This window comes from Aotus nancymaae, unplaced genomic scaffold (genome assembly GCF_030222135.1).
Source record: "Aotus nancymaae isolate 86718 unplaced genomic scaffold, 86718_ANA_hifiasm-v0.15.2.pri h1tg000008l, whole genome shotgun sequence".
In the NCBI taxonomy this organism is placed as follows: Eukaryota; Metazoa; Chordata; class Mammalia; order Primates; family Aotidae; genus Aotus; species Aotus nancymaae.
The window spans coordinates 56178726-56203846 of record NW_026988419.1 but is presented as its reverse complement, the minus strand read 5'-3'; the positions used below and the strand labels follow the sequence as shown (position 1 = coordinate 56203846).

The 25121-nt window shown below is 34.0% G+C and overlaps 1 protein-coding gene across 1 annotated transcript in view; it reads right to left on the bottom strand.

The window, feature by feature from the left end:
- Positions 1-25121, bottom strand: part of MTX2 (metaxin 2) — a 57315-nt gene that overhangs the window by 11898 nt on the left and 20296 nt on the right. Inside the window, exons 2-4 of the mRNA XM_012471942.2 lie at positions 23264-23311; positions 22267-22313; positions 3111-3183 (exon numbers count right to left, since the gene is read on the bottom strand). Of these exons, the coding sequence (XP_012327365.2) occupies positions 3111-3183; positions 22267-22313; positions 23264-23311 (168 nt within the window). The remainder of the gene's footprint in view (positions 1-3110; positions 3184-22266; positions 22314-23263; positions 23312-25121) is intronic.

Below are 25121 nucleotides of genomic sequence, written 5' to 3'. Positions count from 1 at the left end.
TCTAGAGTTCTCATTTAGATATAACAGATCACACAACATTCTGTTTTCAGAGCCAACAAGAACATATTACCACATAGCAGCAAACATTAATTATCCAAATTACATGAACCAAGCCAGGGCACTGGTACATGACCACTGATAAATTTCAAAGAAATTTAACTGGGCTTTCTTTTCAGAGTACAGTGATCAATCTATATTGTAAACTACATTTAGGAAATCCTTTTACATCTCTTAAGTCTTTGATATCCATTGAGATTAACATTTCAAGCAAGTAATTGTATATTAATAAATGTCTTTGACTTAAAATAGAAAGAATTAAAAGAATTAACAATCTTGGAAGGCATGCTAGTTGGTGAATTATAATACAGAGTATGTTCCCAACATGTGGGAAAAAATAATAGTATATTTATAAAAGATAGCTTCTAAAATTTATAAAAGATAGCTTCTATATATTTATAAAAGATAGCCACATTAAAAAGGAAATGTTTCACTTTAACAAATACTAATATTTGATGGAATTATTAGAGATGAGAGAACAAAATAATCTCCAAATAGCAAGGGTCTACTCTAAATGCTAAAGAATGAAACCTGCTGTCAGACCTAGTTCAAATAGAGTTCACACTAACAGCAGGCTTCTTCCTGCTCCTTTTCAACAGATTCACTCCTCTCTGGCTCAGTCAGCCTAGGAGTAATGGATGAAATGCACAGCCCTAACAAAAGCTTCATCTGCATCCATAGGACAACATACATTACAAAGGGAACAACTCAATAGATGTATTGAGAAGATATTTCCCTGTTGCCAGTTCTGCATTCCTTCCTTCTATTGGTTTATAAATCTTGCAAAAAAAAAAAAAAAAAAAGGAAAAAAAAAAGAAAAAGGATTTATCTGGTTAAGCATTAGGCCATATTGTTTTTTTAACTTGGGATAAAATCTTTGTAACTACTATACTACCAGAATTATTACAGGTCCCCTGAGATAAAATGATCTGAGAATGAAAACTATTTAGTACCTAGACCAAAGAGTATTGGGAGTACAATATTTTTAGAGCAAAGCATATTTCTCATTTTTAATCACCAGTGTCAGGTTCTTGGGAAAAAAGGGTATTTTATTTCTTTTCTTAAAAATACATTGAGCATTGTCAAGTCTGAAGCAAGAAAGAAGTGTGGACAGTCAACTGAGTATTCGTCTTATATATATCTAAATATTAAGAGATATATAAAAATAAAGATAAATTAGAAGCGAATAATGTTTTCTGTCACTAGCCTGCTTAATGACAATGGAGCCAATGTTATATCCTTATTATTGCAGGTATCAGGCAAAAACACAGTAAGACAGTTATTTTCTGGTACCAAACAAAGGTCATATAAGAAAACTGAGGGCTTTGTTATCATCTTAGACAGAATAATCACTTTTAAAATTTTTATTTCTAAAGAAAGCAAGAATATGTTGCCAAGCAAGTTGGCAGACTCAAAGAATGCAAAAATCAGGAACTTGGATGTCATCTAACCCAACTCCCTTATATTATAGATAAAGTCACTGAGGCTCAGAGAACTGAAATTTCTCAAGGAAATAGTTAATATGTGACAAAGTCACAGAAGGTTTAAAGATTTCCAACTCTTCAGGAAATAAGAGTTTAAACCAAGTGGTCTTCTGACTATTCCATGCTCTCTGCTTTAAAAATCTACCACAAGATCAAAGAAGCAAATACAATAAAAAACATTTCCCTGATCATCTCAAATCGTTAAATGAAAAAGAATACTAATCTGAGATATGATGAAATTTAAACATCTTATTAGAAAATGCTGTTCTCATCTACCTCTTAGTCCTTTGCACAGTCTATAAAAAGAAAACAGATATCTACCTAAGTGACACTAAGTACTTTTAGGAAACAGATAGATGAACTATACTGATTTCTCATTTGCCAAATATTTGAACTTTAGTATTAGATTACTAACCTTTGTACATAAATATATAAACTCTTTTTGTATGACTAGATAGAGGAAAAGGATGGACAGAACACAATATAACTTATTTCTCCAGAATTCTGTAGTTCATAAAAACCTATGTTTAAAATCAACACAAAAATGAGTCAATGAATGGCCTCCAAGAATCTAAAATATGTTTATGTTTATAAGCCTAGAAATTATTTTATGGAAATGTTTTCTAAATGTATATTCATAAATCCCTAAAACCATATAAATTTATATAAAAGAATATTCAGTATGTACAAAGGGGGTGTCTTCATATCTTTTAACAATTACTACCACACTTAAGAACTCAAGGTGAAAAAAGTTTAACACAAGTCACTCTTAAATTACCATACCAAAATGAAAAGATAAATGTCTCTCTAAAAAGCAATGTTACACACTTATACCAATCAGTTATATTTAATGATTTATTCAAAAAGGAATAATTCTATTTGCTATCATTTCTCCAACAAAATCATAATTACAATAAACATCCACGGCAATTATATATGTGACATTTATTTATCAGCTTTGTAGCACATTTTTATATTAAAAATTATTTGAATTATTTATTTAAAACAGTAATCTACTGACAGAAAGATAATACTGATCATAAAAAATAGGCTAAAGAATCTTAAAACCTGTTAAAATAAAGCATTAGAAAAAATAATTAGAAAACAAATTCAGTGATGACTTCAAGATCTAATGACAAATTAATTTTTCTACAATCTCTCTTTTTCCGCCTGTATTATGGGAGAATATAATTTAGAGAAATGTGTTGAATAATAAATGGATTCATTATTACTAAAATTTGTTTTCTCAAAAGGAAAGTCTTATATACATTAAGACTAGGGAAATCTGAGATCATGAATTTCCTTAACATTTACTATTTAAAACAATTCCCTTACTATTAAAATTATTTCCACAAATGTCAGTAACCATCTCTGACCAGAGTTGAAATGCATAGATATGCCAACCCCAAGATTGTCAAATTTGCAATTGTTACTTTCTAAAACCATGGAAAGATTCTTCAAAGGGTAAACAAAAAAATCAGGCATTTTAACATGTAGATACAAACTGGACTATCACTATAATTTTATCAATCCATAATATTAACAAAGAAGAAAAAAATACACACTTACCAGATGGAGACATATATTCTGCATTTGCCCTACAAACTACTTTGATAGGCAAATTACACATTTGCAAAAAGGCCTGTAAATCAAGAGATATACAATAAGCCCAGTAAAAGCATATGCATATTTAAACAGAAATTTGTATGCATTTATTTTCTAAACTGAACAGTTTCATACTACAAAACTCTATTAGAAAACAATGAACCAATTTAAAGTGAAGGATTTGTTTTCCAAACAAAAATAAAATGTCATTTCACTACTTAAAAATCAGTATGGGCCGGGCGCGGTGGCTCACGCCTGTAATCCCAGCACTTTGGGAGGCTGAGGCGGGCAGATCACGAGGTCAAGAGATCGAGACCATCCTGGCCAACATGGTGAAACCCTGTCTCTACTAAAAATACAAAAAAATTAGCTGGGCATGGTGGCGCGCGCCTGTAGTCCCAGCTACTCGGGAGGCTGAGGCAGGAGAATTGCTTGAACCCGGGAGGCGGAGGTTGCCAGTGAGCCAAGGTTGTGCCACTGCACTCCAGCCTGGCACCTGGTGACGGAGTGAGACTGTCTCAAAAAAAAAAAAAATCAGTATGATTTAGATATCAGTAAATATATGAAACATAAAGTACATATGTACACCTAAGGAAGAAAATGTAAATTACCCACATTTATGTTACTGTACTAGTTTATATAAACCAGCAATACTATATACTGCTTTAATTTTCTTAAGTAGACAACTAAAGTTCAAATTTTATAAGCTCTTAATTGCTTCATTCCACTACTTTCTATAGGATCATCATCTTCCTTATTTTAGAGGAAAACTCAAAATACTATCTCTGCTACCTCAACGTTCTCTCCAGTAATACTCTATATTCTAACATGTAGCTTCTGTGCTCACTAATTCACTTTTTAAAGACTTAAATAGTTTATCTTTACTTTGTTCATAGTTACAAAAATTTTATAAGCAATTTAAATGTCTAACAATAAGGGTACGGGGTAAATCATTATAGTAAATCCAAACTGGAATGCTATACAATCGATTTTAAAACTCAGGCTTTTGAAAAATTTTCACAACAAGAAAAAATGTACACATTATAATATTAAGTAAAAAAATGCAAAACTGTATTACTATATCACGTTAGTTCATTTTTAAACACCAGTGAACTCTGCCAAACCCACTGTTTTTTACAGTACTCAAAACTCACTCCCCCGTTCGCTCTTCTACTTCTTGGCTTTTTCTCTACTCACAATATTTACCGTGTTATTTCTATAAAATCATTCAATTATTCAATTGGGAAGTCATAAATTATAATGGTTCTAATTAGCACATACAAATTGGAAAACAAATCTTTTATCTATGAAAGTACTATAACTAGCAGTCAAAGGTAAGATAAGATAAACTAAAAAATTAACAAGGATATTATAATTTTACTCAATAGAGATTTCTCATAGGTTTATTATAATTCCTTCCTCAGTTCTAGATTAGAAATAAGTCTTAAGACTCTTGTTAAGTGGTAACAGTACTGAACAGTGACTAATATCATGTACAAAGAACTCCATTTATCCAAATGTATGTCAATTCTCTTCTTCTAATCTGTTTTCTCAAAATTCTAGTCCTTTAGGGATGCTTGCCACTAAAACTAAATCCCACATGAGTCTGATTTCCCCCCGTTATACCCTCTGATTCTTACATTGCTCTGTAACTTATGTGTGCATGTCTGATCTACCCAAGTAGATGGAATCTCTTAGAGTGCCAAGGGGGAGATTTTTAATTTTTCCAATTCTGTTGTCCTTCCCCCAATCTCGCTCGTTTTCCCACAATTAACCTCTCATGGTGCACTACTAAGCAATATTGTTTACTGATTGAGCCAACCAAAGCTCCCAAGCGTTTATTGTGGCAGAAGCTGTTATCCCTGCCATATATGTTCTCCCCTTTCCCTACAGTGGGAGAACCTATATCTGCACACAAGGCTGCCTAAAATAAAAACTTTTATTTTCCTGGCTCCCTTACAACTGGGTATGGCCAACTGGACTAAAAGGTCTGGACAACTGCTGGGAAGTTTCTTTAAAAGAAGAAAGTATCTCCTTTTTCCTTCTTGTTGACCAGAATGTAAAAACGATGGCTATAGCTACAGCAGCCAAACAGAACCATGAAGTAGCAGTTGAGTGTTGCAAATGGTAGAGCAACAAGAGTAAAGAGGCCTAGGTTCTTGATAATCATGTATTTACCAGACCTGGATTACCCACGTTTATATGAGAAGTGAGCTATCTTTTTAAGCTACCACTATTTTGAGTTTCTGTCATTCACTGCCAAACCTAAGCTTAATTAATTCACTTAGTTATGATTTGTAAGTTTAAACACCATCCTGCCCCACCAGAATTTGATTTCTCTGTGTCTGTTTAAGTAGAAACTAACAGTCCTCCAAAACCTATAACTGGTGATTACAATTCACAGCAACAATAGTGAGCTTCCTGACTGACCCACAAAGATAGGGTAGGGTGGTGATTCTCAAACTTCAACATGGATCAAAATCATGTCAAAGCATGGCTTGCAAGGAAAGAATTAAGAGAAAATGAATATGAACAGTTCTTTCAAAAAGCCTGGATTAGAAAAAAAGGAAGAAGGGAGAAGGCTTGCTTCCCTTCTATTACATCTGGAGAAGAGTGGAGCTTATTAAAACAAAAGGAGAAAGGAAAAAAAAATGGAGATAGGCTGAAATTACAAGAAACAGGTGAAATAACTGATATACAAGATCCATGTGGACAGGCAGTGGCTCACACCTGTAATCTCAGCACTTTTGGGGAGGCCAAGGCAAAAGGATCACTTGAGGCCAGGAGTTCAAGACCAGCATAGGAAACACAGGGAGACCCCATTCCTACAAAAAAATTTAAAAATTAGCTGAGCATGGTGGTGCACACCTGTAGTCCCAGCTACTTAAGAGGCTGAGGTGACAGGATTGCTTGGACCTGGGAGGTCTAGGTTGCAGTGAGCCATGATCACACCACTGCACTCCAGCCTGGGCAATACAACAATACCCTGTCGCAAAAAAAAGAAGAAAAAGGTAAAAAGAGAATAAATAAGAACTTAACTGGAGAAATGGATAGATCTGTTTTTATCAGGAACAGACACTTTTTCCACTGTAACGCAAGAGGTGGTGGGGAATCAGTGATGATGACTTCAAGTTGACAAGAAAGAAGAACAAGAACATCAGTGCTCGTATTTTATGAAATGGAAGAATAAATCATTTGTTGAGAATGAGAAACTAAGAAGGGACTGAGGCCTTCAGTAGAACAAAAAAGAGTTTGAAATAACTAATATATCTTCTCAAAGGCCTGAATAATATTCAACTGTTAGTTAACAATAATGTTGTATAAAATAGTAAATATGGTATATTTTGCTAAACTACATGCATAGTGGTAACTATACTAATTAATATTCCAAAATGCTATATTTCACTTAAAAAAAAAAAAAACAGAATTGTAATGTTCTACAATCAAACTCATGCTTCTTTTTGTTTGAGACGGAGTTTCACTCTGTCACCCAGGCTGGAGTGTAGTGGTACAATCTCGGCTCACTGCAACCTTCAACTCCCAAAACCCATGCTTCTTACTTTTTTGTAAAAAATATCTGACAATTTTTACCAGTTAAATGACACTCAACTTACCACAGACCTCAATTGATAGCATTATTCTAGTTAGTCAAAGATTAATTTGAGAACATTTACCACAATTACTCTTCATCCCTGATTCAAAAGAAATTTTCTGAATTAATATGTAGTTCAAAAAGAAGTTTGGTGTCACAAATCATTTTCATCCAAACTTCAAAAATGCAAAAACAGGCCAGTCTCAGTGCTTCCAGAGGCAGAGCAGGGAGGATTGCTTGAGGCCAAGAGTTCAAGACCAGCCTGGGAAACATACTGAGAGTTTATTTCTACAAAAAAAATTTTTAAATGACACTCAACTTACTACAGACTTCAACTGATAGCATTAGTCTAGTCAGCCAATGATTAGTTGAGAGCTGGGCTCGGTGGCTCACACCTGTAATCCCAACACTTTGGGAGGCCAAGGCGGGTGGATCATGATGTCAGGAGTTTGAGACCAGCCTGGCAACATGGTGAAACTCTGACTCTACTAACAATACAAAAATTAGCCAGGCGTGGTGGCACACGCCTGTAGTTCCAGCTCAGGAGACTGAGACAGGAGAATCGCTCAAACCTGGGAGGCAGAGGTTGCAGTGAGCCAAGATCGCACCTCTGCACTACAGCCTGGGGCAACAGAGCAAGACTCCATCTCAAAAAAAAAAAAAAAAAATAGCAGCACATGGTGGCAGTCACCTATAGTCCCAGCTACTCAGGCAGAAGGATAGCTTGAGACCAATAATTCAAGGTTACAGTGAGCTATGATCATGAGAAAAAAAAAGCAAAACCAAAACATTACCATTACTATTTTCAATAATAAAACTCTAAAACAATAGCAAGGTTTGATTTAAACAGTACTTCTCCTTTCTCTTGTAAGATGGAAGAAAACACTGGAGAGGCTCAATTTCACCTTCCACTTTGATTTTCAATATCTTATCAGCACATAAAAATGCTCAAAATACATGGCATGGCACAGTCACCTAAAACATATTTTCTTTTCAATTCTGAAATAGCAATCTGCATATTTTTATTCTTATGGAAGTCAAAGAAAAATGTATTTCAAAATATAATAATGAATAATGAACTTGGAACAACTCAGCTACCTCTTATTCCTTGGTTGAATACTTTATTCCAAACTATTCCCTTCAAACTAATAACAACATAAAATAATTTGAATAAAACACTTAGCACAACCTATCAGACTAACATTTTATAACTATGGTGTCCAACATGGTAGCCACTAGTCACATGTGGCTCCTTGTTTGAATAAAATTTTAAATTCAGTTCCCTAGTCACACTAGCCACATATCAAGTGCTCAACAGGCACATGTGGCTAGTGGCTACTACATTTATTGGACAGCACAGATTCAGAACATTTCCATCATCACAGTGTGATGTGATGATGTCTACTGGATGTCTATCAGATAGCATGGATAGATAACAACAGTAACCAGTACATAAAGGAGACCTTAGCAAGAGAGACTAACATCATCTGTAAGTTATAAATATTGTTTTATAAAATCTGCATAATAGCACAGGGTCCAAAAACCCTGCAAGTGATACAATCAACCTTTAATGATGGTGACGCATTAAATACCCTATTTCCAGTTTCTGGGAGATTAGAGATTACTCATTTGCTGAGCAACTCCAATTGCTAAAAGGATGAGGCAAATGTATTAACAGGTGAAAACCAAGAACTCTTTAAAGAATGAATTAAAATTACACCCATTCTTTATACATAAATTTAGTGAGTACCTGGTAGGAAATTTTTTAAATGCACACACATGTACATGCACACAGAACATAATTGGCAGTATCTGATTTCTAAGACTATATGTTTGATGTAGTTTCAACATATTGAATACATTAACTGAATTCATAATGTCAAAAAAAAAATCACTTGAAGGGGTAGGGTGTCAGGGGTAGGGTTTATTACTTTAAAAAAATTCAAAGAAAAAAAAGTATTACCAGATCATCAATAACTGGTTAAACATGAAGGGCTAAATTTACACATTTATCTCTACAACCTTTAAAAAAAATCTATTAAAATAACAATGAAGAAATAGAAACAGTATATGCCCAGAAAGACATAAAGAATAGCAGAGGAGACAAAAGCAGACAAGAGATATCAACCCATTTTTTTTAAAATATATATTTTATTGTATTTTAGGTTCTGGGGTACATGTGAAGAACATGTAAGACTGTTGCATAGGTACACACATGGCAGTGTGGTTTGCTGCCTTCCTCCTCACCACCTATATCTGGCATTTCTCCCCATGTTATCCCTCCCCAACTCCCCAACCCTGCTGTCCCTCCTCTAGTTCTCCCCTACAGACCCCACTGTGTGATGCTCCCCTCCCTGTGTCCACGAGTTCTCACTGTTCAACACCCACCTATGAGTGAGAACATGCAGTGTTTGATTTTCTGTTCTTGTGTCAGTTTGCTGAGAAATGGTTTCCAGGTTCATCCATGTCCCTACAAAGGACATGAACTCATCATTTTTTATGGCTGCATAGTATTCCATGTTGTATATGTGCCACTTTTCCCTGTCCAGTCTATCATCGATGGGCATTTGAGTTGGTTCCAAGTCTTTGCTATTGTAAAAAGTCCTGCAATGAACATTTGCGTGCATGTGTCCTTACAATAGAATGATTTATAATCCTTTGAATATATACCCAGTAATGGGATTGTTGGGTCAAATGGAATTTCTATTTCTAGGTCCTTGAGGAATCACCACACTGTCTTCCACAATGGTTGAACTAATTTACACTCCCACCAACAGTGTAAAAGTGTTCCTATTTCTCCACATCCTCAACCCATTTTTTTAAGACAGAAAGCAGACTTAGCAGGGCAGAGAGCAGAGGAAGCTGAAACCTAAGAATTTGCACAGGAGAATATCAAGATATTTACATCACAGAAACTAGGAAGATTCCCAAATTGGAAGCACCAAGTAGCACAGAGGCAGAGGTAAGATATAGGAGAGCAAATAAAGGATTGGATGAAAGTCTACATAAGCATCAGACAATTACCCCTCCCCCAGTCTAGCAGGAGACAAAGGTTTATTCTCTGGAGAAACTGAACTAGAGGGACCCAAACAGCAGAGGGCACTGGGTAAGGCATCACTCTCAAAGAGGCAAAGTTAAGAGTAAGCATACACATGTACTGAGATCCACACGGGATCCCTCTCCCTCTCAGCTCCCAAACACAGGATATCACTCCAGGATGTCTCTCTGGAGACAAAAAAAAAAAAAAAAAAAAAAAAACTACATATTGATGATTTTATTGGGGGTGGGATGGGCTAGGAATAGTGACTAACAAAAATGACCACTCAATATGTAATCAATCTACAGTGACATCCACATGTCAAAAAGTCTCTCGGCCGGGCGCGGTGGCTCACGCCTATAATCCCAGCACTTTGGGAGGCTGAGGCGGGTGGGTCACGAGGTCAAGAGATCGAGATCATCCTGGTCAACATGGTGAAACCCCGTCTCTACTAAAAACACAAAAAATTAGCTGGGCATGGTGGCGCATGCCTGTAGTCCCAGCTACTCGGGAGGCTGAGGCAGGAGAATCGCTTGAACCCAGGAGGCAGAGATTGCGGTGAGCCGAGATCGCGCCATTGCACTCCAGCCTGGGTAACAAGAGCGGAACTCCGTCTCAAAAAAAAAAAAAAAAAAGTATCTCATCTCTTTAGTGCCTCACTCTTAACTATAAATGGTTAGCAGAGATCAACAGATACTTGAGGAAAGCCACAAACAAAATACAGAGCCAAAACAAACCACAGAAAAAGGAATTGGGAAACAAAAATGCAGAGAGCAAGACAACTTCACAGAAAAATTATAATGGTGAATATTTACTGAGCACTTACTATATGCCAAGTACTTGCACAAGTACTTTACCCTACAAGGTACGTACAAGTATCACTATCTTAAGATGAGAAAAAAGAACAGAGATCAGGGTGTAGAGGGAGGAAGGTAGAGAAAAAGGAAGGAAAGAAGTTATGTGCCTGATACGTAACAGGCAGATAACAATTACCAGATGAATAAATAAATGAACACATATGAATATGTAAACAATAACATCTAGTTTCAGTCATGTGAATTTTTGTAAACAAAGCAACAGAAACTTCTGAAAATAAAAGCTTTTAAATAAAAAAAATCTACTTAGTCAAAATCCAAAACACAATTTATATTCAACTACTGGTTGTAATATTTAATCGATGTGACCTTTTGAGGGCATTTTGGTAAGGCCTATCAAAATTCTAGATGTACATACCCTTTGACTAGAAATGGTATTGCTACAAATATATAATATGAAAATATATGTATAAAATTATACCAGATATGTGTGAGGCTATTCACACTTAAGCTCTATTTATAACAGCAAAATAATAATTATAACAATAGCTTGATACCCATCAATAAAAGACTAGTTAAAATAAATTGTGATGCATCCATCAATGGAATATTTGTAGGCTTCAGAAAAGAATAACGTTGGCTGGGCAAGGTGGCTCACACTAGTAATCCCAAAGAGCCAAAGCAGGTGGATCACTTGAGCCCAGGAGTTCAAGACCAGCCTGGACAAAATGGCAAAAGCCCATCTCAGCTAAAAATACAAAAATATTGGACAGTATGATGGTGTGCGCCTGTAGTCCCTGCTTACTTGGGAGGTTGAGGTGGGAGAATCACCAGAGCATAAGAGGTTGAGGCTGTAGTAAGCCGTGATCACACCACTGCACTCTAGCCTGGGTGAAGGGCATTAAGACCCTGTCAAAACAAAAGTCAAACAAAAACAAAAAGTAAAGAGTAAGGTTGTTCCTCAACTGGATTTCTTATACTAAATTCCAAAAGACATTTCTCATCTGGAATCTTCAATAAGGGCTACTGAATTATATAAGACGACATACACCAAATGCAAAATTGCTTTTCGTGAAGCTATTTCTTCTAATGACCTAGAGCAGAACATTAAAATATAGTTCAAAAAGGCCTACAAAAGTTATTTGGTCCACTATGAAACTTCCTGGCGAGCTAACTTGCCAGAAAGACATAACTTTGAGTACCTACAAAAATAAATTCAACACATATATACTGAGCACCCACTATGTATCAAGAACTGCCCTAGCTACTGGGAAAAGCAGGCAACATAAAGTCTCACTCCTCGTAGAGTTTATATCACAATGAAGACAGGTAACAAGCAAATAAACCATAAAATATGCACGGTAATTACTACTACTTAGAAATACAAACTAGTGTAAAGGTATGGCAATTATACATAGGGTAGTAAGATAAGGGCTCACTAATAAGGTAACATTTGATCATAAACCTAATAAAGTTAGGGAGCAAGCCATGCAGATACCTAAGGGAAGAACAGCCCACGTTTAAAGGCCTGAAGCAGGCTTGTGCTTTAACTATGTTTCAGCAACAGTAACAAGACCAGTATGACTATGTGGGAGTAAGGAAGTGAATACTAAGAGATGGGATCAGAGAGGCAACCAAAAATATCAATTAGGACCTTGTAGGTAATTGTGAGGTCTTTGGCTTCTACTGAGTGAGACAAGAAATCATTAGAAGGTGTTCAGCTGGGGATTGCTGGATTATTACCGAACATTTCAAAGGACACAAACAACTATACAGAAATAGACTGTTGAGAGCAGAACCACTGAAGCAGGAAAACTAGTTAGGAGGCTTTTGTAATGATCCAGGCAAGATATGATGGTGGCCTGGACCAGGGTGGGAGTCATAAAAGTCATAGGTCAGATTCTGACTCTATTTTTAAGGGAGGCTCAAGAAGTTCTGCTGATAACTCAATGTGGATATAGGAAAAAGAACTCCAAAAATGACTAAAAATTTCTAGCATAGACAACTAGAAAGATGGAACTGGTATTTACCAAGCTAGGAATAACTGTGGGGTGAGCAGGTTTTGGTGGAAGGAAGGGGACTTAGAAGTCTTTAGATGGTCATCTCTATCACTTTTTGGACAGACTTCTGACAAGAAATGAATAGCAGACAACTCTACCCTTTTTTTCAAAGGCCTAGAATTGCTAAGAGTACAGCCATGTGCTTTGAAAACCACATAAATAGGTGTGTCTACAAATCAACATACTATTTGTTAGCACTTCCTGCAGGTATGATACTTATCAAGGTGTTAAGAAATGAAACTACAGATGTTATGCAGAATAACAATATAATCAAGGACCGTCTTCATCTTTGGTCTTTTTGGCTTCCTGCATCTATAGCCCACCACCAAGTTTAAAAATTGAAAAGTCAATTTAACTTCTTGGTTAAATAAGAAACATTAAGAAGATAAGAAGCTGTCCCATAATAGCAGTATAATCTTCTGAAAATTTACTGAGAAGTATCACATGAAGGAACCACTGTTAGCTTGAATCTTTTAAAATCTCAGCAACTATGGCCCAATCTTCAGGATGTTAAAAGTAAGCACGTAGATCTTATAATTAATAAAAGCAAGTAAACAGAATAACATTAATAAGAAAATCAATACAATAAAACATCTCAAATATTATACATATCTAATTTCAAGTCTTCAATCCCAAATAAACTAATAATATTCCAGAAAGAAATGTTGGAGGAAATCAGCAAAACTAAATGTAAAGCCAAAAAGTAACCCAATTCTTTTATAGAAAAAAGTAAATATATTGGTTTCTTTTCTTTTTTTTTTTTTTTTTTTTTTTTTTGAGACAGGGTCTCACTCTGTCACCTAGGCTGGAGTGCAGTGGCACGATCTCGGCTCACCATAACCTCTGTCTCGTAGGCTCAAGCAATTCTCTTCCCTTACCCTCTTGAGGAACTGGGATTACAGACATGTATCACCTTATTTTTTGTATTTAGTAAAGATAGGGTTTTGTCATGTTGGCCAGACTGGTCTCAAACTCCTGATCCCAGGTGATCCACCCATCTCAGCATTCCAAAGTGTTGGGATTACAGGTATGAGCCACTGTGCCTGGCCCAAAAGCATTTTTCAAAAGAATAGTGAATATATGATTTATGATTTCAATACATATATAATATAGTCTTTTCTAAAAAAAAAAACAAGTAAAGATATCTTAATATTGATATGTTGACTTTATGACTAATTTTTAGAGTCAAATACACTGATAAAACTGATAAATGAACTGGTAGAAGGACCCCCTCCCCGAAGCATATAAGGTTCAGTAGTACACATAGACAATGTCTATCTTGTTTACTACTTTAGTTCTCAGCATACAATAAAGTCTCAATAGACATTTGCTTAATGAACAAGCCATAGATATTCCTAAAAATAAATGTAAACATATTTAAATTCACAGAAAGCTAGTAAACTATAGCAAAAATTAGCATTTGGTTATTTTATGGGTGCAGAGCTCACTGCTTTAAAAAGTTAGATGTAACTCCTGTTAAGTTCAGAAATATTTTTAAAAATCAATAGTTACAAATATCAATAAGTTGATATTGCTTTAGAAAACAGTAACAGGAATTCAACTTAAAAACAATAATGACCTATGCAGAAGTCAGAAACCACAATTCAATACGCATAAAAAGCTTTAAAGAGAGTGAATGTGTTACCTAAAAATATGAAATGTTATTTGATAGCATATATGAAGACATCACTTCATAGACTGTGATCTTCCTTAATAAAACTCTCACCTAGAAACTACTCCTGGAATATCTGTCAATTTTAGATACATCAACATCTGACAGTTATAGAAAAAAACCAGGTTCTTTCTGAAAGCAACAAAAAACACAACTAGAATATAAAAAGATATAAGCTTTCCCTGTGAGAATTACATATAAATAACACACTGATAAAACTGATAAATGAACTGATAAAAGCCCCTCCTCCCACAACTATAAGCTCCATTAATACACATAGACCATGTCTATCTTGTTTATTACTTTCATAAAAAGTTGCAGGGTCAAAATTAAGCAAGAGTTATAAAATAGTCAAAGGTACAGAAAGAACAATTCTTCTAACCCAAGAACCTAACACAACACCAGTTACGTAGTTAGCGCTCAATGAACAACTGGGGAGAAAAGGAAAAAAATTACTCTTTTACTGAGCTCCTATAATGAATGCTTTAAAATTTTGTTACTTACAGACAAAAAAAATTCCCAACTGAGAAAAATAATAAAAAAATTAAAATTCTTAGGACGAACTAGCAGATGTCAGGAACATAAAATATATTCATTTATTTTTGATTAACTAATAGTAACTCAATATTGAAACACTTGCCAATGAGCAACACCAACTGTCTTCTTTCCTCTTCTTTACTCCAAAGCAAAATGCCCAAGTTAAATATATAGCACACTCTCTTTAGCTGCAACTAAGCAATAAAATCAGCATTGCTTGCCAATAAAAACATAAAAGTAATTCAAATTTTTAAAGAATTACCTTTAATAAGTTTTTAAAGAATTAGATGCTTTACACTGATTAAATACCATGGAATTCAAGGGGTTATAAACACAGCTTCTAAATTTATGTAAGCCACATTAACTAAGATATTCAAATTCTAGCTAGGTAGCAATCCATTTTCAGTCCAACCAGGTAAAGCTATCCTTAGACAGCAGACCTCAGGTTTTTCTTCTTTAGGACAAAGCTTCTATTCATTTCATAATTAAATTTGACTTATTTTATGTAAGAATTCACTAAGGACTATTCTCAAGCATGTAATGCCATTTTGAGGACACAAAAATGATTGTGAATTTTAATTCATATCCTTTTTGAACCAGACACGAAGGAAAATTTGTGACAACTGAAGAATTATTTTCTACCTTACTGAAGAGGCATGTTTTAAAATTAAAAACCATGAACAAATCTATCTACAAAATAATTCATTTTTATATCAAACAGCTGCAGACCCTGTAATTGAAATAATGTATGTAAGGTTACAAATGAAAAGTGTTAGGTATCATTCTTGAAGTGACAGATTAAGTTCCTAATCCAGTTACCGTAATAGCCATATTTGTAGTTTAACATAAATTAAGACCTTAATTATATTTGTGACTATTTTAAACAAAATAACAAATTTCTTTATACCTGTGAATATAATTTATAGCAAAGCCAGGTTCACTTTCCAAACCAATCTATTTCACACCACAGAAATACTCTGATATAATGGTATAATGTAATTCTTGTTGTAGAATGTTGAAAGAATAGATTCACTAAAAGCACAGAAGGGGTTTGAAGATAAATGAAGATGCTATTCATTCAAGGGTAATTTCATCTTAGAACTATATGAAAGATGTTTCACTCACACAGGGTAGTATATGGCCTCAAATTTAAGTGTGTTTTCAGCTCAAATAAAATGCTGCTAGATCAATTATGTTGATATTGTATATCTAATAATGAAGAATTCTAGCTTTTTTGCTTAAAAAAATAGGCTGTTGTTTTTCTGTCTTATTACTATACCTTTATTGTTCTGTTCAACAGCAACAAATTTTAAAATCCTGCTTGCTATTTACTTTTTAAACAAAAAAGTACAGAGTTGATATTCTAAGTTGCAATGTCTCAGAAATGCAGGAGTGTGAATTTTTGCTAAGTTAAATATTTATATGAATATTTATATTAGTAAACCATTACCCTTTATAACCAGTTTATAGTATTTCACTAATTACTAAAAATAACTAATAGCCACCTAATTCTATTTTGAATACAATTCATTTCTACAAATTCTACATTGACTAATTTTAATGTTTTATATACACCATACCATTTAAGTGTTGAGAAACTAATATTGAGATTTGTTTTTTAACCTGCTAAATTCTATTTGCAATTTAAGTTCACAATTATTGTGATAAAGACGATATTTTATACACTGAAATAATCCCAGGTCTTATAAGCATAAATCACCAAAATGCTTTAACATTTCTGGCATACAAACTATAACAATGTAATATAAGACAATCAATCTGAAGAATTTAAACTCAGTGATATCAAAGAAACATCTGCAGCCTCCATTTTGCTTGTTTGGAATACTGAAAAGGATTTTACAAGTCTCCATATCTCATAAATGATCACTAAATTCCATTTATCCCTTAGGTTTTCTTTCCTTCACCTAACCCTGAAAGTGAATTCAGAAGCCTCATCTTACAGAGGACAATCAAATTGAGAGGAATGTACAAATCTTTGAAACCTAAAATTTTATACTTCATGAGACTAATAAAGTTTTGTCGATTTTTTAATGTTTTTCATAAAATATTCTATTAAGTATCTGTTAAAATATATCCACTCATGTCATCTACTTCTATTTGCATCAAATTTAAACTGATGCTTTAAAACAGCATAAAACCCTGAACAATTTGTTTAAAACAAAATGTATCCAACCAAACTGAAAATTCAAAATCCCTTCCTCTAAAATTCTGCAGGTAGCTATCTACTATGGCCATTTGAATGACATGACAAATTTACAGCAGCTATATTTTCACACTCATAATTTTTTCTCAAAGGCAATAATCAACATGCAGCCTCAAAAGACAGACAGATATTCCTCTCTTGTCTTTTCCCACACACAACATTTGGATATTATTATTTAACCACTAATTAATACATCTATCTAGAAAGTATCATCTGCTAAAAGGAAAATGCAAGGGTCAGCTAAGTATCAGCAGATCTGAAATGGTAGTGTTCACGGCCCAGCATTAATGGAGTCTAGAAAAATGCTCACTTTTGGTTCAGTGTGGTGGCTAACACCTGTAATCCCAGCACTTTTGGGAGGCTGAGGCAGGTGGATCATTTGAGGTCAGGAGTTCAAGCCCAGTCTGGCCAACATGGTGAAACTCCATCTCTACTGAAAATATGAAAAATTCAGCTGGGTGTGGTGGTGCACACCTGTAATCCCAGCTACTCAGGAGGCTGAGGTGGGAGAATCACTTGAACCTGGGAAGTAGAAGTTGCAGTGAGCGGAGATCATGCCAGCAGTGAGCCAAGATCACACCACTGCACTCCAGCCTGCGGGCGACAGAGCTAGACTCCATCTCAAAAAACAAACAAACAACAAAACAACAACAACAACAACAACAAAACAACGCAAAATGCTGACTTTTAAATTATATACAATATTGAACAGAAAGAAAATAGATTTTTTTCTGTCATCTTCCCTTTTAAGAGATAAAGTATTTATTAAGAGTAAAGAAAAATAAAAACATTAAATGGAACAAGGACATTCTCCTTCACCTGAGCTTAAATGCTACTCTTACTTGAAGTAAAAAGTAGGACAAAGTAAGATTACCTAGTTTGAAACACTCTAAAAAACAAATTCAAATTTTTATAATATCTAGATTGAGCCATACAAAAAAGAAATACCAGTTTTTTTGAATAGCCTTCACATATATTAAGCAAAATTTTTTCTAAAACTTAACTAGAAAGTCTGTTGCATAATGGATGCACATTGGACTTCTAAAAAAGACATTCACAAAATATGTACATAAATCTTTGAAGTCAAAATAGGCACTAATTCTGCATTCAACATCTTGCATTCCTCTTCCTTTTACTTTTTCAAAAGAATTTCCCATTTATTACCTAACTTGAGCTTCACAGTATTATAGAGATTAACACTATATTTATCCCTTTTCAAAGATACAAAAGCTAAGACACGTTCTTTTACTCCTTAATGTAAATGAGTAATCATAAGATATAATTACTAAGAAATGTCAGAAATAATTTGTGATTAAATGTTCACTCACTATTGGGTAAAACTTCAAAGATCTGTATCACTGTACTAGATCAATATGCAGCAAAGTATTATGAGTGTAGATTGCCAATCCAGACTTTCTGGATCTGCATTCCAGCTCTGCCAAGTACTATTTATGTAACTTTGAGCCCACTGTTTAACCTCTCTGCCTTACCTTCCTAATCTGTAGGAAAATAGGAATAATAATAGTATCTAACTCATAGGGTAGCTGTGTGAAAGGATTATTTATGACACCTACATTATACAGCACTTACCTCATATTGTTGTTATAAGGATTAAATATGTTAATATGAATTAAGAGCTCAGCACAGTGACAAGCACAGGTGGCACTCAACCAATGTTGCTGTTGTTTTCTGTTTATCTCCACAATCTGTGGGTTCTATGAATGTGGGTGAAGCATCTTTAAGCTTTAGTTTCCACATCTTTAAAATTAGGATAATAATAGTACTGTGCACTAGGGTCATGGGAAGGATTGAATGCAATGCTCCACATAAAAGCTCTCAGTACAGTGTCTTATATAATAAAAGTATTCAATAAATATTTTTAAAACATATCATTATTAATAAAACAAAATTTTGTTTGATGAAAGCATTCAATATTAATTTTTTTGGTAATAATTACAAAAATTATCAATGTACACATAAACACAAATATGTCCAGAAAAGATTCTTACATATAACATTTATTTTTAATTATGTATTATCAAGCCTGCAAACTTTCATTCCTCTTACTGACACTGAATATGTACATTTCTTTCAAAGAATTAGGAGAGAAGGAAGTAATAACCAACATTCATTGCATATTTACAATATGCCAGGTACTCTTCTAAGTGCTTTACATATGTTAACATATTCAATCCTCATATTTAATATGTTAACATATTCAATCCTATCCTACGATAGCTTCTATTACATCTCTATTTTACATTTGAGCAAACTTGAAAGAGTTCTATTTAGAATTTGCTGTATTTGAAACAGATGCCAATTGGAATCTTCTATAAAAGACAGCATATACTCAATCAATAAACATAAACTTACTAAATAAAACAATTTTTGCCAAAACTTTGGGGAGTATATATGTATTTGCTCATATTGTATTCTAAAACTACAATGTCTAACGCAAGAGCCACTAGCTACACAAGACTACTGGGCATTTGAAATGTGGCTAGCAAAAATTGAGATGTACTGTAAGTGTAAAATACACATCAGATTTTGAACTTCATATGAAAAAAGTCCTGCTAATAAATTCTGTATTGATTACATATTAAAATAATATTTGGATATACTGGATAAAATAATGTATATTATTAAAATACATTTTACCTATTTCTTTTTTTAATGAGGCTTCTAGAAAATTTCAAATAACAAATGTGGCCAATACTTGTGTATTTATTAGACGGCTGGTTTAGACTCGGGGGTAAGAAAGAATAGTAACAGAGAATTATTATCAAAGTTCTTTTTTCCAACCAGTATAAGCATAAGTCCTTCAAAGCACAAGTACAGAACGGAAGATAGCTCTCTCTCTCTGTCTCTCTTGTGTGTGTATGTGTGTATAATACTGCATATACACACATTCAGCTCAAGGGACCAGTGAAACACGCTATACTAATACTTCACTATACTCAACATACGAGAATGAAGAAAAGCAAATCTTAGGGAAAATAGCTACAAGAGGAAAAAAATATTTTTAAACTGAAATCATAAAAGTTCCTGGAGTCCAAAAAGATCTAACCACTTAGTTTTAGGGGTATAATAAATACCACGTTTATGGGTTAAGTAAAATTTAAATTTCTTAATGGCCTAACTGGCAGACTATTAAAATACCTGATGTTTGATATCTGGTATCTTCTATAAAATAATCCAGTTTGTGGATACCTGCCACATTGTCTTGAGCAATTTTGTACATCAAATGTAGGCCTTTAACTGATTCTTTTAAACGAATGCTAGTCCACTATATAGAAGAAAATTACTCCATAAAGTTTACATCAGATATCTGGAAAAGTCACATTTATAGTCATGGCTACTATCAGCTGTCAAGCCAAAGATTATTGAAGAAAACCAAGAAATTTTAATATATGCTGCTTAATTTATCATCAAAGTGACATACTGTAGGATTAAAAACATTGAAATGGTTAAGGAAAATTCTACACTGTAAAAGGTCCTTCATTCTGGTTTTATTTTTAATTGCAACTATGATTTGAGAAACCATGAGAAAGCAAATTAATAGAAATCATAAAAATAGAATTAACAAATAAAATACATACTAAGATTTATTTTTTCCCCCTTCAGATTATTTAAAAAGTTAATTTTTAAAAATGGTAATATACTGGTATTTTGGTTTGTACTGGAAACTGGCTAATCCATCTATTCCAGGGTTTGTCAACCTTGACCAATCTGTTTGCATTTGGGGCTAGATAATTCTTAGTTGTGCAAGAACTATTCTGTACATTGTAGGATTTTTAGCAGCATCTCTGGCATTACCCAATAGACGACAACAGCACTCTACCCTTCAACCGTTTTGACAAGCAAAAACAATTATACATTGTCAAATGTCATAGAATGGCAGTTGGGGGAGTACTAAAGAGCTGCCCAGTAGAAAACCGCTGTCTATTCCCTACCCAAAATACCTTTCTTTGATGAATATTACTTCAGCACTTCCTAACCTACTATTATGTAGTTTTAGGGGATTTTCCTAGGGGTTCCAGATAGCTTCAGCAGAAAAATCAGTAAACCTACTGAAACCACATGCAGAATAGCACCTACTATTATGCAGTTTTAGGGGATTTTCCTAGGGGATCCAGATAGCTTCTGCAGAAAAATCAGTAAACCTACTGAAACCACATGCAGAATAGCCTGGTTATATTTTCTGGAAAAAAAATGTTCAATAGCTTTTGCCAGATCCTGAAAGGGTTATCCCCAAAATAGCAATTTTAAAAGGGTTAAGAATCAGTGCTTCAACTAAAATATTCACAGTGCCTTGAAGCTGTCTTTCCAAGAATATAAAGACTGAAAATATTATTTTATACACAGCAAATCCTTTACTTTCACATTGGTTATCAAGGCATGATTGCTTTCACCACACTTATAAACCATTCATACAACAAACAGTCTGCATGCTCAGTCCTATGTTAAACTACATAAGCTAAGTAAAAAGCAGCTAAATATGTAAAATGTTTGGATAACTATATTATAATTCCATAACCTACATAAACATTGTTTTTTAAACAAACTATCCCCAAGTATCCTATTCTTCCTATAATGCAGCTTAAAGTTTACAGGGCTACTAAGCTTTTTTTGGATTATACAAATGTTATATACAACTTGAAGAGCAATTACATTTCATAAATGGTTTTGGGGATAATAAACACTTATGTAATCAATAAATATATGAGTAGTGGCTAGAGAACCAGAACACTGCTACAAGATTACCAGAAGGATTAAAGCTAGAATGAGTGCAATGAGCAAAATAATGCTTAAAAATATGTGATAAATAAAACCTTTACAAATTAATTAGAAAATAATTTTGAGTCCACAAATGAACGTATCACCCCAAATAATCAATACCGTAATATCCAGTCAAAAGCAAAACAACTGCTAAGACACAGAATGTGCCTAGCATATAAAAGTGATTCTAAAAAAATATATATTTTTATGTTTGTTATATACTGACAATTAACTGAATAATATTGCATAATAAAATTATGCAATATTATATAACGGTAAATCATATTTAAAAAATCTAAACATATAGTATCAGACTTTCTACAAGGGGAAAAATATAATTGCAACTCAAAATGATGCAAATCACCTAGGGGGTGAAAAAGATGTTACATTATTCACATATTTACCTGCACAGCAAGAGAAGCTGCATTGTCAGAAAGTAAAATTTGCTCCCCTGTAGAAATACAATGAAGCATAACTGTTAACCAAGTAGAATATAATATTTTTATTTTTAAAAAGTATTTCTTTTTCAAAGGTATTGCCTGCCACTAAAGTAATTCTAAAGTTTTATATCAATATTATTATATAATTATAATTTTGATTAAATTATGACAAATATAAACTATGACAGTTTCCTCTAAAACTATTTGATCACTCATCTCATTTTATCAGCAATGTAATTAAAATTGTTCACTTAAAGTCAAATTCATTTTTCAAGTTTTCAAGAAATGTTCCTCTTCTTTTCATTAAAATTAAGTAAAATCTGCTGAACCCTTTCCAGTTAAAAGTAAAAGCATTCACAATAATATAAAACCAGCTTGCAGTTAATATTGCACAGTGTGTCTAGGTCTGTCACACAAAAGAAAGATGACAAGTTCACTGCAATAAAAATTCCATGCTTAGAAGACTAGGGCTGCTGCCTATTAGTCTTCATTACTTTGCAGTCTTCTGACAACTGTAGCAGGCTGCTAAGCCCCAAATGGGGTCCATAATGTGATCTGATGATATATGAAGAGCTGCTAAAGGGAGCCTGAACCATCCTAGCCTATACATTTTAACAGTTCCTTTTTACTGAGAGCCCATTTTACCACAAGACTTCAAAAATCTGCTGTCTCAGCTATTGGTGCAGTAAATCTGCCAACTGCTCCTGCAACCACATCATTTTACACCGCCTACAGCAGCCAATATAATGAGTCAATAATAAACTAAGGACCTTATAGGCCATGAATAGTTGGTTTACACTGGCAGATACAAGTTTAGGTAAAAACCTCCTAGACAAATTATACAAGGAAATCCCTTCTTTACATTTTATACTCTCTTTGCAGTAAATTATATTACTGAGGATTTTTTCGTAATAAATATAGTTTGATACAAAGTCATTTTTAATTGTTAACAAAAACTTACCTTTCAATTGCTGATACAATGTAGCATTTTCAGGCCAAGGTTCTGCGGCTGTGGAAACAAGGCAGTGATAATTAGGCACATAGAGCAAAAACCTATCAATAACAAATCAAATTAATAAGCACATACATTTACCTAGAGCATTTAAAGTCAATTGCTAAGGTTGCCTTATATATGACAACTAATCACACTATTTTAGATTCTACAGTAACCTGTATAAGCAGGTTAGATAACTTGTTTTAAAAGCATGTTTGGTTTATTGTTTGGTGATTGCTTTTTATAGGGAGGAGGGGAAGATAGCGTGCCAATCAAAAATGAGAATTAAAAAAATAAAATAGCCCATGTGCTATGATTCCTTTAGCTTCTTTCAAACAAAGACACATCCTAAATATTACTCATACATATAAAATGATACTGATGTTTAATTCATTACAAAACATATAGTGAAATAATATTTTAAATATTTTACAGTAAACTTTTTTTTTTTTTGAGACGGAGTTTCGCTCTTGTTACCCAGGCTGGAGTGCAATGGCGCGATCTCGGCTCACCGCAACCTCCGCCTTCTGGGTTCAGGCAATTCTCCTGCCTCAGCCTCCCGAGTAGCTGGGATTACAGGCACGCGCCACCATGCCCAGCTAATTTTTTGTATTTTTAGTAGAGACGGGGTTTCACCATGTTGACCAGGATGATCTCGATCTCTTGACCTCATGACCCACCCGCCTCGGCCTCCCAAAGTGCTGGGATTACAGGTGTGAGCCACCGCGCCCGGCCTACAGTAAACTTTTTAATAAAGTAAGATTTCAAGCATACACTGTATGAAAGAATCAAATATATCTGTATCAAGCTGTCCATCTTTCCCCACAATCTGGCAGTATATAAAAATACAGAGGAATCCTGTTGTATTCCAGAAGATTTCATTGCCTTGACCCTACCAACACTACCCTACAAAAATAATTAGAGCAAAGTTGCATGATGAAGCATTAAGTACCTACAAAGTGAAATAAGGTAAAGCTAATTTTAGGCCTGAAATGAAACTTGACCTTGACCCTTAATCTCTCATCTAGAGAAGACTGCGGCTACAAAGAGAATATTACCAACCTACCAGTGTTTGGGAAAAGCACTAGATTTGAATTTTGTCTAATCAACTGCAATTAAGAAGCAATGGCTCCACTAACAGAATACACAGGGTATCAGGATATCACTTGTTGGATTATTTGTAAAAGCCATAAAACATCAGAATCACCCATTTTAATACAGTAACTACATTTGCTCTCAGCAATTAAATATATGAGATTTGATAATAATTGGCAATTTTCTAATTGTCTTTATACTAATTTAGTATCTGTGACATAGCAACAAATAACTTTAATATATAATTCTGGCTGATTTTTTAAAAGAAACTTATACATGTGAAGAATTTTTTTCTTAAGAATGATCATTTAAAATGTCCTAAAGCAGTCCCTGGAATGGGAAAAAGGAACTCCTTGTTTTTACTTATGCTTTAGAATAAAAAGAAAAACACAGTAGTAGTAATAAATAACAATTTTTTTTTTAAGTTTTATTTTATTTTTTTTTTGGTTGACCTCGTGATCCGCCCGCCTCGGCCTCCCAAAGTGCTGGGGCTACAGGCGTGAGCCGCTGCGCCCGACCTGTCATCTAATTTTTTCTTTTTTTTTTTAATTTAAAATTCTAAAAAAAAAATGGCAGCGTGATTTGCTGCCTTCCTCCCCTTCACCTGTATCTGGCATTTCTCCCCAACAAATGTTAACTTTAAGGTTTAGTTTGGTTTTGGCTACAAAAATTAAACTAATATTTAGAGATAATGCCATGAAAACATCAAGTAAATAATGAACTATACATA